At 38.8% G+C, this 15621-nt stretch overlaps 1 protein-coding gene across 2 annotated transcripts in view; it reads left to right on the forward strand.

Annotated features, from left to right (window-relative positions):
- The window catches only part of LOC311014051 (complexin-1-like), a 55475-nt gene extending 46443 nt beyond the window's left edge, over positions 1–9032 (forward strand). For both annotated transcript variants that reach the window (XM_084010409.1, XM_084010410.1), the window contains exon 4: positions 7939–9032. In XM_084010409.1, coding sequence (XP_083866535.1) covers positions 7939–8133 — 195 coding nt within the window. In that variant the 3' untranslated portion in view covers positions 8134–9032. The remainder of the gene's footprint in view (positions 1–7938) is intronic.
- The last annotated feature ends 6589 nt before the right edge of the window (positions 9033–15621 follow it).

Here is a 15621-nt window from a genome sequence, read left to right on the forward strand (position 1 = left end):
TATGAGGTATGATTGAATGCTATCACTCACATCCTCACAGTCGTCACATTAGCAATGTTGTATTATGTCATCATCTACGTGACATCTGAGGTAAGTTGTCATTACAGTGTAGAGAGGCACGCCAATCGTAAGATCCGAAGCCCATACATAGAGTTGAGGTTTGCGTAATGACGACTATTGTTGATATTTGGAGACTATATCAAGGACAACCCTCTCACCTGTGTTCCTACTTTATCACCCACCTGCAGATTTTTGGCGGGGAATAGCGGCATTGAAAAATGCCTTCGCAACTCTCCTCACATTTATTCACAGTAATTAATGGCTCACGTCCGTGTTTTCATAGTTGGTAGGGCAAGTTTCGACCTGATGTTGATTCAACTGTCAATAAACGGTGGCATGAAGCAGTGTGCAGGTGTTACCTTCTTTAATGATGCTACATGATGTGTGTACAAATAATATTCTCACAGTTAGTTTTGATGCCTCACACAGACTGCATCAAGTGGACCAGGCTCATGGATCAACAGAGGACATTATTGAGCTGGATCCATACTTTAATGAACGGCAATCAAAAGGTTGAATCGTCTCAATATTGCATACGTTGTTGCTTCATTGTCTCCTCAACTACCGTAGTGCATTGCTCTAAAAACACCCACAGAGATGCTCATACCGCCTCCGTGCATATCTTCATATCACTGTGGAAATGGACACTGGTAGTCCTCCAAGATATTTAGTGCTCCAGAATGACATTAATGTGCGCCTGGCAGAACAGCAAAGAGGTCAAGAAGGAGTCCAGCTCATTTTCCACATCTCTGCCTCAAGATCAGCCATCACTCAGCCTGTTGACCTTCCTGTGCTACGCAGCCTTTTCCCCTGCATTGTGTGTAACTGTATTGATTTTACTTGAACGAGGCACACCCATGCACAACCTATACTCAAGGTAACGGTGAACACAGATCCTCTACCGTTACAGCAAAACGAATGCGAACCAGATACTTGTTTCATATTATTTTAAAATCATCCACTATCCATGTGATTCATGAAGGAGGCAGTTTTAGGCTGACATTGATCATGTCCATATCTGTTTGTTTCAAGTTGTTGTCATTGTGCAACATACTCCTCATATTTCAACCCAGTCTCATGGCAGATATTGAATTTTCAATATTTTGCTATCGCTCTTAATACTACGACCGTTGCTCTGAGGGGGTGAAGGGTGCCTTATGTCTGAAGACACCTAAGCGGTCAGGTTTAGTACCACTATATGACGCCCTGACCAGGATGGATTTCCAGCCAAGTGTCATGGTGGGTTTTCAGCTAGTCACTAAATGCAGTCTATTGGTTTCGGGACACAAATTATATTTTTTTGTATCTCTCGGCATGAAAACAATGCCAATAGAAATTCAATTAGGATCCTTTTTCATGGTGCACACACACACATTAAACACATCAAAATGACCATGTTAGGCCAGAGCTAGTGATGTAGTACTACATATTGAGAAGGGTGGATGGTGGGTGGTTTGGGAGGTGGATGGGTCCAATAAAATAGGACTTTTAACCACAAGACCGGTGATTGACGCTGTGTCCCAAGTGTTGTTTTCAAGTTGCGCGTTTGTGTCAGTTTTCCTCAACTCAACTCAACTCAAACTTTATTTATAGAGCACATTTTACATGACCAATGGTCGACCAAAGTGCTGTATAGTTCAGTAAAACAATACAATACAATACAATGAGAATAATAAAAATAAATAAATAAAAATATACATAAAATACAGTAGATGGGTGTCATGCTCAGCCTGAATTAAAAGCCATGGAGAACAGGTGGGTCTTCAATAGGGACTTAAAAACCTCTAGGGTCTGGGCTGATCTAATATGCCAAGGCAAGCTATTCCAGAGCCTCGGGGCAGCCGCCGCAAAGGCTCGGTCCCCTCTGGTTTTAACTCTGGTCCTGGGGACTTTCAGGAGCAGTTGATCTGCTGACCTCAGTGCTCTGGCTGGAGTGTGACAGTGTAAAAGTTCAGATAAGTATAGCGGTGCCAGTCCATTTAAAGCTTTAAAAACAAATAACAAAAGTTTAAAATCAATCCTGAAGCGGACAGGGAGCCAGTGTAGCGAAGCCAAGACTGGTGTAATGTGCTCACGCTTTCTTTTTCCAGTCAGGAGACGAGCGGCAGCATTTTGCACAAGCTGCAGGCGACGGAGCAACGTCTGGTCGACACCAACATACAGAGAATTACAGTAATCCAGCCGTGAAGAAATAAAGGCATGGATCACTCTCTCTAGGTCTTTGGGAGGAAGATAGGCCTTAATCTTGGCTAAGAGTCGAAGCTGGAAGAAACTCGTTTTGACAACAGAGCTAACCTGCCTGTCAAATTTAAAAGCACTATCTAGTGTTACTCCAAGGTTCTTGACATGAGTGCAGCAGAAAAATCATGAACATTTTGCCCAAACATAATAATCTCAGTTTTGTTTTCGTTAAGGTTGAGAAGATTTATGTCCATCCAAGTTTTTATATCAGATAAGCAATCAAGCAATGGCTGCAATGTATCCTTACTCTTGGATTTTAAAGGGATATAGATTTGTACATCGTCAGCAAAACAGTGGAAAGAAATGTTGTGTTTCGCTAAGATGGATCCCAGGGGCAACAAATACTGTAAAAACAGGATAGGGCCCAAAATAGAGCCTTGAGGGACTCCACAGGTGAGAGGGGCAGCGGTAGAGGAAAACTCTCCCAAGTGAACAGCGAAACTCCTATCGGACAGATAAGACTCGAACCATTTGAGGGCAGTACCTGTGATGCCTACGCAACCGCAACAGTGCGTTATCTAACTAAGCAGTTTTGCTACCTAAACCAAACTTTTTATTTTAGTTCTGTATTGTCATCACAACTGACAGAGAAAAAAAAACCTGATGCAGACATGAACAAAGTGAAACCGTGAAAATACAAATGAAATACATAACTTTAAAACATGTGCTAAGCAACACGAAACAATTGAAAAATTGTGTCCATGGACACGAATCAGTAAATTTCCATTTTGTGACTGTTTTCTAAACTCCCATGGGACTTTGTCAGATATTTTGCTGCTTGGGCAGAAGTGTGTTTGGTGATTCGGATTCTAATGATTCAAGGGCTGTTGTATAGTATCTTGACATACAAGTTAACATTGTAAAATACGGTAAAATTATAAAATGGTCACTCAGTAATGTTAAAGTAGCGTCATGTGACATTCTTTATCTTTAAAATAGTAGTTGATAAAACAACCTCACCACATGTTCTTTTTAGTCGCTTTCTAGAACTTCAGGTAATTTCACATGGGGTCATTCCGTGTCATTTCATCAAATTTCTGAAAATCTTCCCACCTGACCATCTCAGAATGTCCTGAAAAAATTCAAGTACAAAGACATACTTGTTAATAGGACAAATCCAAAATATTAGGTCTCTACTGTCAATAGTTTTCTCATGAAACATCATTGAATGAAGGGTAGTTTAGACGGTTTTTTGCATCATGCTCTGAAAAGCCATTTTTAAACAGCAATATCTGGAAAACTATCTCACCTGTGGCCTTCAAAATTTTTACAGAGTATATATGTTACTAATAGCCTCCAGACATGGAATATTAGGGGTGTAGCTCAATGATAACCTAGTATGGTAGGTACTTAAGATTAGGCTTTTTGAAATAAAGTAGTACATTTGAAGAGTGGCTGAGCTCCCATTTTTGCAGATAAAAGACTTCTATCACTTCTGCCTCTATCTCTGGTGTTAGCTTAAACATTCTACAAAATATGGTTTCTCTTAGATTATTAGTTTCACAGATATTAAGGCTCAAAAATGGAAGTAAACACATCTTTGCCCAACTTCAGAGTCATATTCCAAAAAACTGACAAGTATCAGGTCCAAACTTACTTTTTTTGAAAGATCATATTCTTGTTAAAATCATATTTAAAAATTGGGAGGGTGTTTTGCCTCAATTTGTCGCAGTGATTTTTTAAAATCCTGATATTGGTGGGGTTTTTGTGGCCGTTTTTGGTACTGCATGTCTTATTATCCTACAAGTAAACATCACAGCAGGGCAATTCAAATGTGTTTTTTACCATTTACAAAAGACTTACATGTGACTAAATGCTACTGATAAATTTAGCCTCATGAAAACATTAAAATGTAGCACAGTTGTAGTTACAGAGGCAATAAGTCCTTGAATGTGAGTTGAACATGCTGAAAGCAGCTTTTAATGTCTTATGAACAAATATAGCATACTATTGAAGACTGTACATTTTGTCATACTTTAAGTATATAAATTACACAACCAAATCAAATAATAATCTTAATTTGAGCATAAGATTTTACATTACAGTACAAAAGTCTCCAAAGTTTGATATTGAATAACAGTTTGTCTCTATGCTCACTATGAGACAATATGTGAGTTATGATCAGAAATGGTGGATAGGAAGTATCAGAGATGTTTCGGATCAAGATGAAGATGTACTGGTTCAGTTCATGCACCCACATGGCCCTGCCAAGAGTTTCTACTGGCCAAGAAGAGAAGATGTGCAATGTCCCACTGCAGCATAGAATTGCAAGATTTGACGTTCCCTCTACAGAAACTGGGCGCATGTATGCCATCAAAAAAGATGAGCACAACAGAGCAGAGATGTACATTAGACAATTTCTAAACTGACTGCCAAATTAATGAATGTGACAAAGGAATTGGATCTACAAGATGAAAAATGTGTGATCCCTCACAGTGAGCATAGAGACAAACTGTTATTCAATATCAAACTTTGGAGACTTTTGTACTGTAATGTAAAATCTTATGCTCAAATTAAGATTATTATTTGATTTGGTTGTGGTATTTATATACTTAAAGTATGACAAAATGTACAGTCTTCAATATTATGCTATTTTTGTTCATGGTTTAAGACATTAAAAGCTGCTTTCACCATGTTTAACTCACATTCAAGGACTTATTGCCTCTGTAACGACAACTGTGCTACATTTGAATGTTTTCGTTAGGCTAAATTTATCAGTAGCATTTAGGCACATGTAAGTCTTTGGTAAATGGTAAAAAACACATTTGAATTGCCCTCCTGTGATGTTTACTGGTAGGCTATTAGGACATGCAGTACCAAAACCAGCCACAAAACCCCACCAATATCAGGATTTTTAAAAAATCACTGCGACAAAATGAGGCAAAACACCCTCCTAATTTTTTAATATGATTTTAACAAGAATATGATCTTTCAAAAAAAGTAAGTTTGGACCTGATACGTGTTGGGCAAAGATGTGTTAACTTCCATTTTTGAGCCTTACTATCTGTGAAACTAATAATCTAAGAGAGACCATATTTTGTAGAATGTTTAAGCTAACACCAGAGATATAGGCAGAAGTGATAGAAGTCTTTTATCTGTAAAATTGGGAGCTCAGCCACTCTTCAAATGTACTACTTTATTTCAACAAGCCTCATTTTAAGTACCTACCATACTAGGTTATCATTGAGCTACACCCCTGATATTTCATGTCTGGAGGCTATTAGTAACAGATATACACTGTAGAAATTTTGAAGGCCACAGGTGAGATAGTTTTCCAGATAATGCCGTTTAAAAATGGCTTTTCAGAGTATGATGCCAAAAACCGTCTAAACTTTATCAGCAATGATACGTTGTGGTTTCCTTGTTTCCTTCTTTTGACAAATGTACTTATTGTAAGTCGCTTTGGACAAAAGCGTCTGCTAAATGACCTAAATGTAAATGTATGTAAACTACCCTTCATTCAATGACGTTTCATGAGAAAATTGTTGACAGTAGAGACCTAATATTTTGGATTTGTCCTATTAACAAGTGTGTCTTTGTACTCAATTTTTTTCAGGACATTCTAAGATGGTCAGGTGGGAGGCATTTGATGAAATGACACGGAATGACCCCATGGTCTTCCTCAGCAGATCGAGTTTGGCTGGTCGTCATAGTTTCCGTGTTATGAACATCATGTTAAAAATGTCCATTTATCTAAGCATGTAAGGTGCCTGAAAGAAAATTGTAATTTTTCTCTAATTTCAAGGTTCACTCACTAGCTGTTTGCATAGTTTTCACCTGCATAGCAAGGTCTTCATCAGCATGTGGAGCTCGCACAGCTGTCAAGGAGAATGTGTTGGACAGATGGCTGACATATGCCTGAAAAGAAAATCACAGCAAAGTACAAGTGCAACATTTTAAACTGTCACCAGTGAATGAAGAACAATTTGCATTGCCTATATTCATTTTTTTTGTTTTACATTCACTGATGATTGAAGAAAGAAGGAAAGCTGACTTGAATTGCACAAGAACGTGACAATCAAGGTGCTGCTGAACCAGATTTCCCAGCTGTTGATGTTCATTCTTTGTTTTTAAATCGCAATCTTGTGCTCTTTCTCCTCTAAACACACTCTTGATTTAATTGAAGTCTGGCATTACACTGGCTCTGCCTATAATTGGGACATAAAACATCCAGGAAGGTCAAATTAGACCAAGCAAGCACGGAACCCAAATGTATCTTCGGCTCCTCTGTTGCATCTCAACTGCTGTTCATGCAGGAGCCACAAGCTACAGTGCACATACACTTAATAAGAACGCAGCCTCATGCTAATTCATGCAAATGAAGAAATATGAATTACTTTGCAAAAGTACCAATCATTTTCAACCAATTTACCTCAAATGCATGAGATGATCATGTTACACCTCACACATCTATTTTTCAGTCACAGTATTCCAATGAAAAGATTCTCCTGCTTACTGTTGAAGCCAGAGGAGAAGTTATTCCTGCAACCTTATTCTAAACATAGACATCAAATGGAGCTTAATGTGCTAGGAAATGACAGTTTTATTATGGTGCTTCACTTCTGCAATTTACAAAGGTTCTCACTGAAATGGGGAATGTAAGTATGGCATAACAGTGATGGCCACAGATTCTTCAGGCAAAAATTAAAAAGATGGATGGGACATGTCTACAGCTTGCAGGGTTAGGGGGCTGACCAATGGAAAAGTTAAGTGGCATTTGAATGTCGCTTTGGGCTTAAAAAAATGAAATAAAAGCGGCAATTTCACAGTTACTGGGTATTATATACTGCATATACTGGGACTGCCAATGTTCTGAAGGAACCATTTTGGGAAATACACTTATTTGCATTCTTGCTGAGAGTAAAATGAGAAGATTGCTAGTTTACTTGTGAACGTCTAATTAGGCAGAAGGCAATCCAACTTGTCAAGTACCAACGGTTGGTCGGTGCTCATTGAGGTCTGATAAAGACACCCTTTAGAATCGGTATGAGATGCTCCAGTTATTTTGCTTCCACAACATATTGTGCTTCAGACTAGTGGAGCAAAAACGTCCAAAATAAATATTTAGGTGTTTATTTCATTGCACTTTATTTGTGTCTGTAGGGTTCTCCAAAATTAACCAAAGCATTAGATATTGATTGATTGATTGATTGATTGATTGATTGATTGATTGATTGATTGATTGATTGATTGAAGCTTTATTTCAGACTCACCCACTGGGAGGTCCATAATACAAACAACACATACAACAAGATAAAAACAAAACAAAAGACAACAGATGAGACAAACCTAATATAGACATAAGCGCCAGTGATATAATACTGTATATTGCCTCATATTTCAACATAACATCTCAAAAATCTTGTCTTACAAAAAAGAATTGTCTTCAAGTATGATTCATGGAGATATCTATTAGTTATTTTTCACCTGTAGTATTTTGCAAATTGCACATTTTCAAAAAAAACAATGGTCTTAATTGAATTAATCAACTGGGGAAGTTTCGTGGTCATTTTTTTTTCTATAAAATATTTTACCCTATTGACCTGTAGTGTCTTTAAACATATCACTCCTACAGAAATAAATCCCATCAGGTTGGAACTTGTTGCCCATCTCTCTTTCTTTGTCTTTCCTGCACAGTATGGCATCAAGAAGAAGGAAGAGAAGGAAGCCGAGGCAGCGGCTGCTATGGAGCAGGCCTCCGAGGGCAGCCTCACCCGTCCCAAGCAAGCGGTTCCCAAAGGCTGCGGCGACGAGGAGGAAGAGGAGAGCATTGTGGATACGGTCATGAAATTCATCCCGACCCCACTCATGGATATGTTCAATAAGAAGTAACAAGTGTTTTAGGTGAAATATGATTAACTTCCTACAACGTTCATCTAACCGAGACTACTGCCGTAATCAAGCTGCCCCGCCCCAAACCTGCAGTCACACTTTGATCCGCCCACCCACCCCTTCCACCCGACTTCTAAGTGTCTTGGAATAGAGTGACATGGCATGACTTTGCTCTCAATTTAAATATAGCTGATCTCTGATGGTGGTATGCACTTATGAATCTCTCGTACAGATTATCTTTCTTGATAAAGCTATTTTAAGAGTATGTAACACCTACACAGATCTAGTGATTCAAAGCAAAATGTATGCCATGTTTTAAATGTTTCGACACTTAGAACAAAATCAGATATCACCCATCATCCATCCTTTTTGTTTGTAAATAGCATCGGGTTATAAAAAAAGAGAACTATATATGAGTGAAATATGACATAACAAGATGACTAAGAGTATAAGCCATATTTTTAACTTTTAAGAAATTATCCAAATCATATCAGAAATTTGATTGAATTTTCCTTTTCTGTTCTTGCTAATATTTGATACATACGGTGTATATAAATACATTTTTATTAGTTCTCCGTTGTGAGGATTCACCCCATAAACTGTCTCTCATGTTTTAATTGCTTAATTGTGAATGTGTAATATGAGCACTGGTACAGTCAAAGCCTCACCTGTAAAGCTGGAAAGTGAAGAAATTCAGACATTTATTGTCTTTGTCCTTTTTGTTTACTTTTTCTAAGCATGCAGTAAACTTTTGTGAAGTAAAGTTCATATTTGGATACCATTTCAGTTATTTTGATGAAGCAAAATACATTGATATTTGAGGCAATAACTGGTTTTCCATTTTTTTTTTCGATTGACATCTCCTCCACAATGTACAGTGGGTCATAATTGACAGTGTCTGAAATATAAATTCACTTGCTGTACATGTTTGTGGTTTGAAGACGTGTAAATCTTAGACCAGTTAATTGAATTTTTTTGACATTTGCATCAATTTTTTTGTAAAAAAAAAAATCTTCACACAACAAAGTTGTGAACATGCTATATGTGAACAGACAGTGACAATAGTGCAATATATTGTTTGACATGAAGTTGCCCTGTTTCCGTTGCTTAAACTGATGGGAGCGAAGTCCCAAATCAGCAATAACAGACAATCTTCATTGTTGTGTGTTTAAACTTGCTCATAAATTTGTTAGGCAACATTAAATAAAGGCATAGTGACAGTGAAGCGTTCGTAAGTCAGACATAATTTATTAAAATAAGTGAATGAGGGGAAGGTGGGACAATTTGTTTTGTGGTGTTCAAAAAAACAAATGGTCACATGTTACAGAATTATGAGCACAAGGAGTATTTGTGTTCATAATCTAAAGCCAAATCAAGCTGACATGACAAGATGTGAAGAAATTAGATTAAATAATGAAAGGCTTTTTGGAAGTCTGTGATCATACAGCAGAACGGGTTTTCTGCCCTGTGATGGCACAAATTTAAAGGGGGTCATCTGAGGATGAAATTATATGCCTTGGTTTCTTTCGAACTACTTCTCCTTCATTCCACAGTGTCTTGTTAAAACATTCCAGATATTTCAGACATTCCACCAGACATGTACTGGTAACACATAAAAGTGGATATTTACAGTTAAGTCGACACCTTCGTTAGCCTTCAACTACATTGTAACGAAAAATGAAATTTAATGTTGTTATAGCCTGAAAATATATACCAGAATGAATTCAATATTAATGACTTGACCAAGTAAATGGAGAGTTATTTTAGCTGCCATGTACAGAAGTAAAAAAAAAAATCCCACATGATGTTTTAAAGGGGAAGCATATGTGCTATTAGTGGAGATCATTATAATCTTGTGATACAATTTTGTTAGGAAATGGGTTTTTTTGTGATTCACGTGAGCACAGTAGCTCCGTAGTAGGCGTAATGCAGGTTTTCTAAACCACATTGCCGCTCTTTTTATTAAGCTAGCTAAACATAAGATAACGCTAATTCTGAACGTGTGCATTCCTGTGGCATTTACGAGGGGAAATGTAGCTTCTATCAGCGTTTTGTGAGCTCTGTAATCATGTTGAATATATTAAAAAAAAACTTCCACGGTCACATGTAGAGCACATTTATTGCACTTCCTGTGATTTTACTGTACTTGTAAACTGCCTACTCCAGTGTGTTAGCAGATAGTTGGCAACTGAAAGTTGTGGCACCAAGCATCAACAACACTCAAATCCATTATCAGAGCAGTTGTCCAATCAAACCAAAGAATAGTGCTGGTAGTAGTAGGCTTAGTCAAGAGGTTTCTTTCTATTTATTTACTGCATCTCATTTATTTTGAAATTCTCAGGTACTTTAGCTGGAAGTTTTAATAGACGTTTAAACCATAGCTAGCCTTCTCTTAGCATAATTAGCCTCCAACTCAAATTGAACAAGGGACCGCCAACCTTTCTTAATGAATGACATATCTCTTGTTTGGCCCAAGAATATTCCAGAAAAGCTACGATTACTGCCCAGTCGACCCAAGTATAGGACTTTCCCGCCCACAAAACCTTAGCAAACATCACCAATGTGTGCAGTCCCTCAGCCTACCAGTGAGTCTTTTCCAAACGGACATGCTCTGAAGTCAAATCACCCTTTGCATCGCCTCCACCGCCATCGCAAACCCATTTATCGTCACCTTGTGAATGCCAATTGATTGCGCTCTCAATGGCTTTTAGATCACTGCCCAAACCGCCTGCCCAAGTCATGCGTAATCAATATTTAGTCATCCAGTAGACTCCGTGTCAGAAGTCCACCTCAGTGTTTAGTTGGAAGCCACTCATTTGTGTCATTCATACAGCCATTAATATGATTAAAAACTGCCTGAAAAATGCGACACTTAAAGAAAAAAAAATACTCCTTTTGATGTGACTTGAATGTAAACTGTCTGATGTTTCTCTATCCTGCATCTGTCTTTCTCTGTTTTGTACGCGTTGAGAAGATGCTTACTTTCTTGTCTGTAGCCGGTCCTGTTTCTGTCCTCTGGTGGTTGGTATTTTGAAAAAAAAGAATTTGTTGCATTCTTTTTGTACTGCGAAATCTTCTCACCCTTTCTCCCTCCTTCTCTCTCTCTCTCTCTCTCTCTCTCTGTCTCCCCCTATCTGTTGACAAAATGTATGCATGCTTATGGTGTGCGATGTAGGCAAGGTCGTTGATAATCGTTTTGTGTCTTCTCTGTGTTTCAAAGCTCCACCTGTTAGCCTCACTGCATGCGTTTAGACAGATATTTCAGTCTGTAACCTTCCTGTAAAAATGGAATCACCGCACACTCTGAGAATAAAAAGTGATTTCATATCATTTTTCATCGTCTTGTGTTTCTGCATTCAAACAGTAACCTACTGCAGCAGGGCCTTTGATGAAAAAATCCTGTCTCCTACAAAACTATGTTCCCATACAACTTAACTGAACTCTCAATTAAGTTTCCAGAGAAACATATTTTTTCCAAATGGTCACAGTTTGAAACAATTTAAAACACATTGTTAGAAAACAAAAACATTTTCCTTGGGACTTGGTTATGTTTGGACAACCAAACTTCTTGGGTTGAACGTGTGAAAAGGTGAAACCCTGTGTTTTTTGACACGTCCACCACCCCAACCTCCTCCTTACGCTGACTCTCGCAGTCTCATTTGAAACTAATTTGTCATACTTCAAGAGCAAATATCGATAAAATACATTTCCCTTGAAATGGAATTCACAATGTAGATTCATTGTGTGGGGACATCATTTGAAGTAGACCAGGCTGAAAATAACAATACATTGAAGCCGTGGTAGTGACGTGGTTGTGAAGGCGATTATTCCTGACTTTAGATGTGAGTCATGGATCCCATTGCATGATAAGGAAGTATATGTGCAAAGACCTTCAATGTATATCACATGTTACTGTTTCTGTCAGTCAATCCTGTTATTCATCCCAACATGGCTGTCGTGCATTTTTTCTTTAAAAAAAAAAAATTCTCAGAAGGAATTTCAACATCTACTCAATAAAAGTGAAAAGGGCTGTAAACAGAATGGACTGTGTTGTTCAAATCGTGATTGGAGGGTTTATCAAAAGCACACTTTGTGATTGTGTCACAGTGACAGGGACATCAAAGCAATGCAAATATCTCATTGCTATCACAGCAGTTTGTTTCTCTTGCTAAGAAAAATATGTTTTTTATAATATCACTGTTATCCAAGTATCATACTCAACAGTTTGTTTTTTTTAAAGATTGTGTGTCAACATATTTTAAATTAATTCATGATATAAAATATTTGTGCACATCCAACACATTCTCTCTCTCAAGGTTTACTTACCTAACAGAAATGACTTGGTTAGGATTAGGCAACAAATGTACTTGATTAGGGGTCCTCATTTATATGACTTTTTAAAAAGTGCTTTACAGTAATGACTGACATTCACCCATTCACGCACACATTCACATACCAATGGCGGAGTCAACCACGCAGTGCAACAGCCAGCTCGTCAGGAGCAATTAGGGTGAGGTGTCTTGCTCAGGGACACCAGGCACTCAGCTAGGAGGAGCCGGGGATCGAACTAGCAATCTTGCGGTTGCCAGCCAACCCACTCTACCTCCTGAGCTAAAATGGTTAGTAAGATGTCATTGACTGGGTTTCAGACAGCAGTGTCCAGGGTGAAAATCCTGTGTTTGTCAATATCATAACTCGTCAAATACCGCTGCTTGGTCAACTATACATTTAAAGCTACATTTCCAAAACGCTTAGCATGCAACAAGTGGAAACTTGCTGTCTCTGAGTCCATAATGGTCTCTAGAGTTGTAGCTAAAGCGCCACAGTTGGAAACATAGGGCAAATGACAAAACCTCAGTATTTGAGGAGTTGGGGGGATACTTACCTTGGTAATGGTTACTAAATGGCAACTAATTGGCCCAAGACTAAGCTATTAAGCTCTAATCGGTATAAATGGCTCACTGTTCTCAAGCTACAACATTTAGTAACAGGCTAAAGAATAGAACTAAAACAACAGACAAGGCTTTCTTTGCCATAGCAACCTACATTTTGATACCAATCTAGCTTACCAGCCCATTCACCAACATTTGCTGGAGGTGAAATTTAAATTTACCCACACCGCCAACATCTTGCTTAGGTTGCTCTTCTTCCAGTCTCCTTCTCCACTGGAGCACCATAATGGCACCAAACCCAGTTGTTCCGTTTGTGACAGAACTGCAGGACCTCTGTGATTTGCACTGTGCAGCTGCTTTTCGACCACTCCAGGCTGTTGAGCACACACAAGGTCCTGGCTCCTCATTTGCAATAAAAGTCCACAATTCTCCCTCCAGGAAATGGAGGTATAAATCAATTCCATTAGTATTCATGCTACGAGGTAGCCTTTTCGTATCGAGCTGCCTTTGTGCTCTCTGAGCAGCACTCAGGCTGCAGGGGAGCCTTGGCTCTGTTGGTGCCCTGCAGACATACAACAGTCAATGTCAATTAACTGCTCTCTTTTTTTCCCTTGTAGAGAGATGGGGATATTTCCCCACGTGAGAAAACATGGACAGAAATATTGTGATCAGTGACCGTTTTGCTGTTTTGATTGCTGATATATTACATGGTAATTTGCTATTGGCCTACTGTTTCAGACTCTCAGGCAATAGTAGCACAGAAAAAAGATTGCCGATGACATAGGGCCTGCACAGCTGATCTGATGTCTGTTTTACATATTTTCCCAGAACTGCTCTGGAGGCAGAAATAACCCAGTTGTGTCAGACTGGGGCAGATAAATAGGACTCAGATGCAGGTTGGCAACAGTAATGACAGGTTTTATTTTCTGCAGTATCTCTGAAGACAGAGTGAGAACACAACAGGCTGTGGAACTCTAAATGTCCAAAGGACAATACAACTAGGACAGATCTCAATCAAAGAACAAAAAACAGGGAAACAGGGAAACCTACTCTGATCTTGGAAAACTATAATCTATGAAATCTTATCAAACAAAAAATCACTCGAGGAAAAGTGCACAGGCTATAAACGTATCTACTCCCTCTATGCTGAAAATCTACAAACAAAAAACGCTCCAACGGAGGAAAAGCAAACGCTATGAAATTAAACTGACTTAAGCAAACAAAAGACTGACTCAAAATTTACAACACAAAATCGCTCTTCTTAAGAGGAATACTAGACAGAAAACAAAACTTGACAATACTTAGCTTTGGACTAAACAAGACTGTGGACAAGGCTGTGATCAAGGCTGGATGTACTCGACGTAATGAACGGAATACTCTGGACAAAGACTATATACACATGAGGGGAGGGAGCACAGCTTTGGACTAAACAAGACTGTGGACAAGGTTGTGATCAAGGCTGGATGTACTCGACGTAATGAACGAAATACTCTGGCAAACGAGGACAGTGGAAGACAAAGACTATATACACATGAGGGGAGGGAGCACAGGTGGAAACAATCAGGGAATCAGGGGAGACGCCAGACTGGTGACACAAGAGGAAGGGCAAGTGACCTGAAACGAGAGGAGAATTACTTTTCAAAATAAAACATGAAATTCACAAGACAAAAACCCCAAGACAGGACATCCCTCACCGCGGTGTGACAAGTCGGTGAACAAACATTCAATAGCTCTACCCACACAGTCAAATGAGTAACTCCACTTTAAAATGGCATATGTCACATTGATCAGACCAACATGGTATTCCAGTCCAAAAGGAAGGATTGATGGATACCGACCATTTGTCAAGTTAGTCTTTTACACAATAATTTGGCAAACGTTAATATTAGCCACATTTTATTGCTTAGGAACTCCTATATTATTCTGCTTCTGTAGTCATGGGGCATTAGGGCATTTAGCAGATGCTTTTGTCCAAAGCGACTTACAATAAGTACATTTGTCAAAAGAAAGAAACCACAACATATCATTGCTGACAAAGTAAGAGCGAAAAAATAGAAACAAGTGTTAAGTCCTCGTCTGAGTAAAGTAGTAGCTGTTCAGCAAGTTTACCTTAAGAACAGTGCTATGATCAAAGTGCTATAGATTAGAACATAAGAACAAGTGCTTTTTTTGGGGGGGGGGGTTGTTAGTGGGTCATGCTATGCAGAGTCGAGGTGAAGTCTGAACAGGTTTCAGAAGATGACAAATGACTCTGCTGTCCTGAGATTGGTCGGGAGTTCATTCCACCACTGAGGCGCCAGAACAGAGAAGAGTCGGGACTTTGCTGAGCGACATTTGTTTGATTTCAGCGATGGTGGTACCAGCCGGCCAGCTGAAGTAGAGGAGCGAAGTGCTCACGTCGGGGCATGAGGGTTGACCAGTGTTTGAAGGTAGATGGGTGCCGTTCCATTGATGGCCTTGAAGGCATGTGCCATCATCTCATAGTAATTGCATTTGCACAGACTAAATGTGTTTTCATTTTCTTCATAATTTTATTTATTTATTTATTTGTTTATTTCGGGCATGTACATTAGGTCATCATCACACATCTTGCTCA

This window comes from Eutrigla gurnardus (genome assembly GCF_963514095.1).
Source record: "Eutrigla gurnardus genome assembly, chromosome: 5".
Taxonomy (NCBI): domain Eukaryota; kingdom Metazoa; phylum Chordata; class Actinopteri; order Perciformes; family Triglidae; genus Eutrigla; species Eutrigla gurnardus.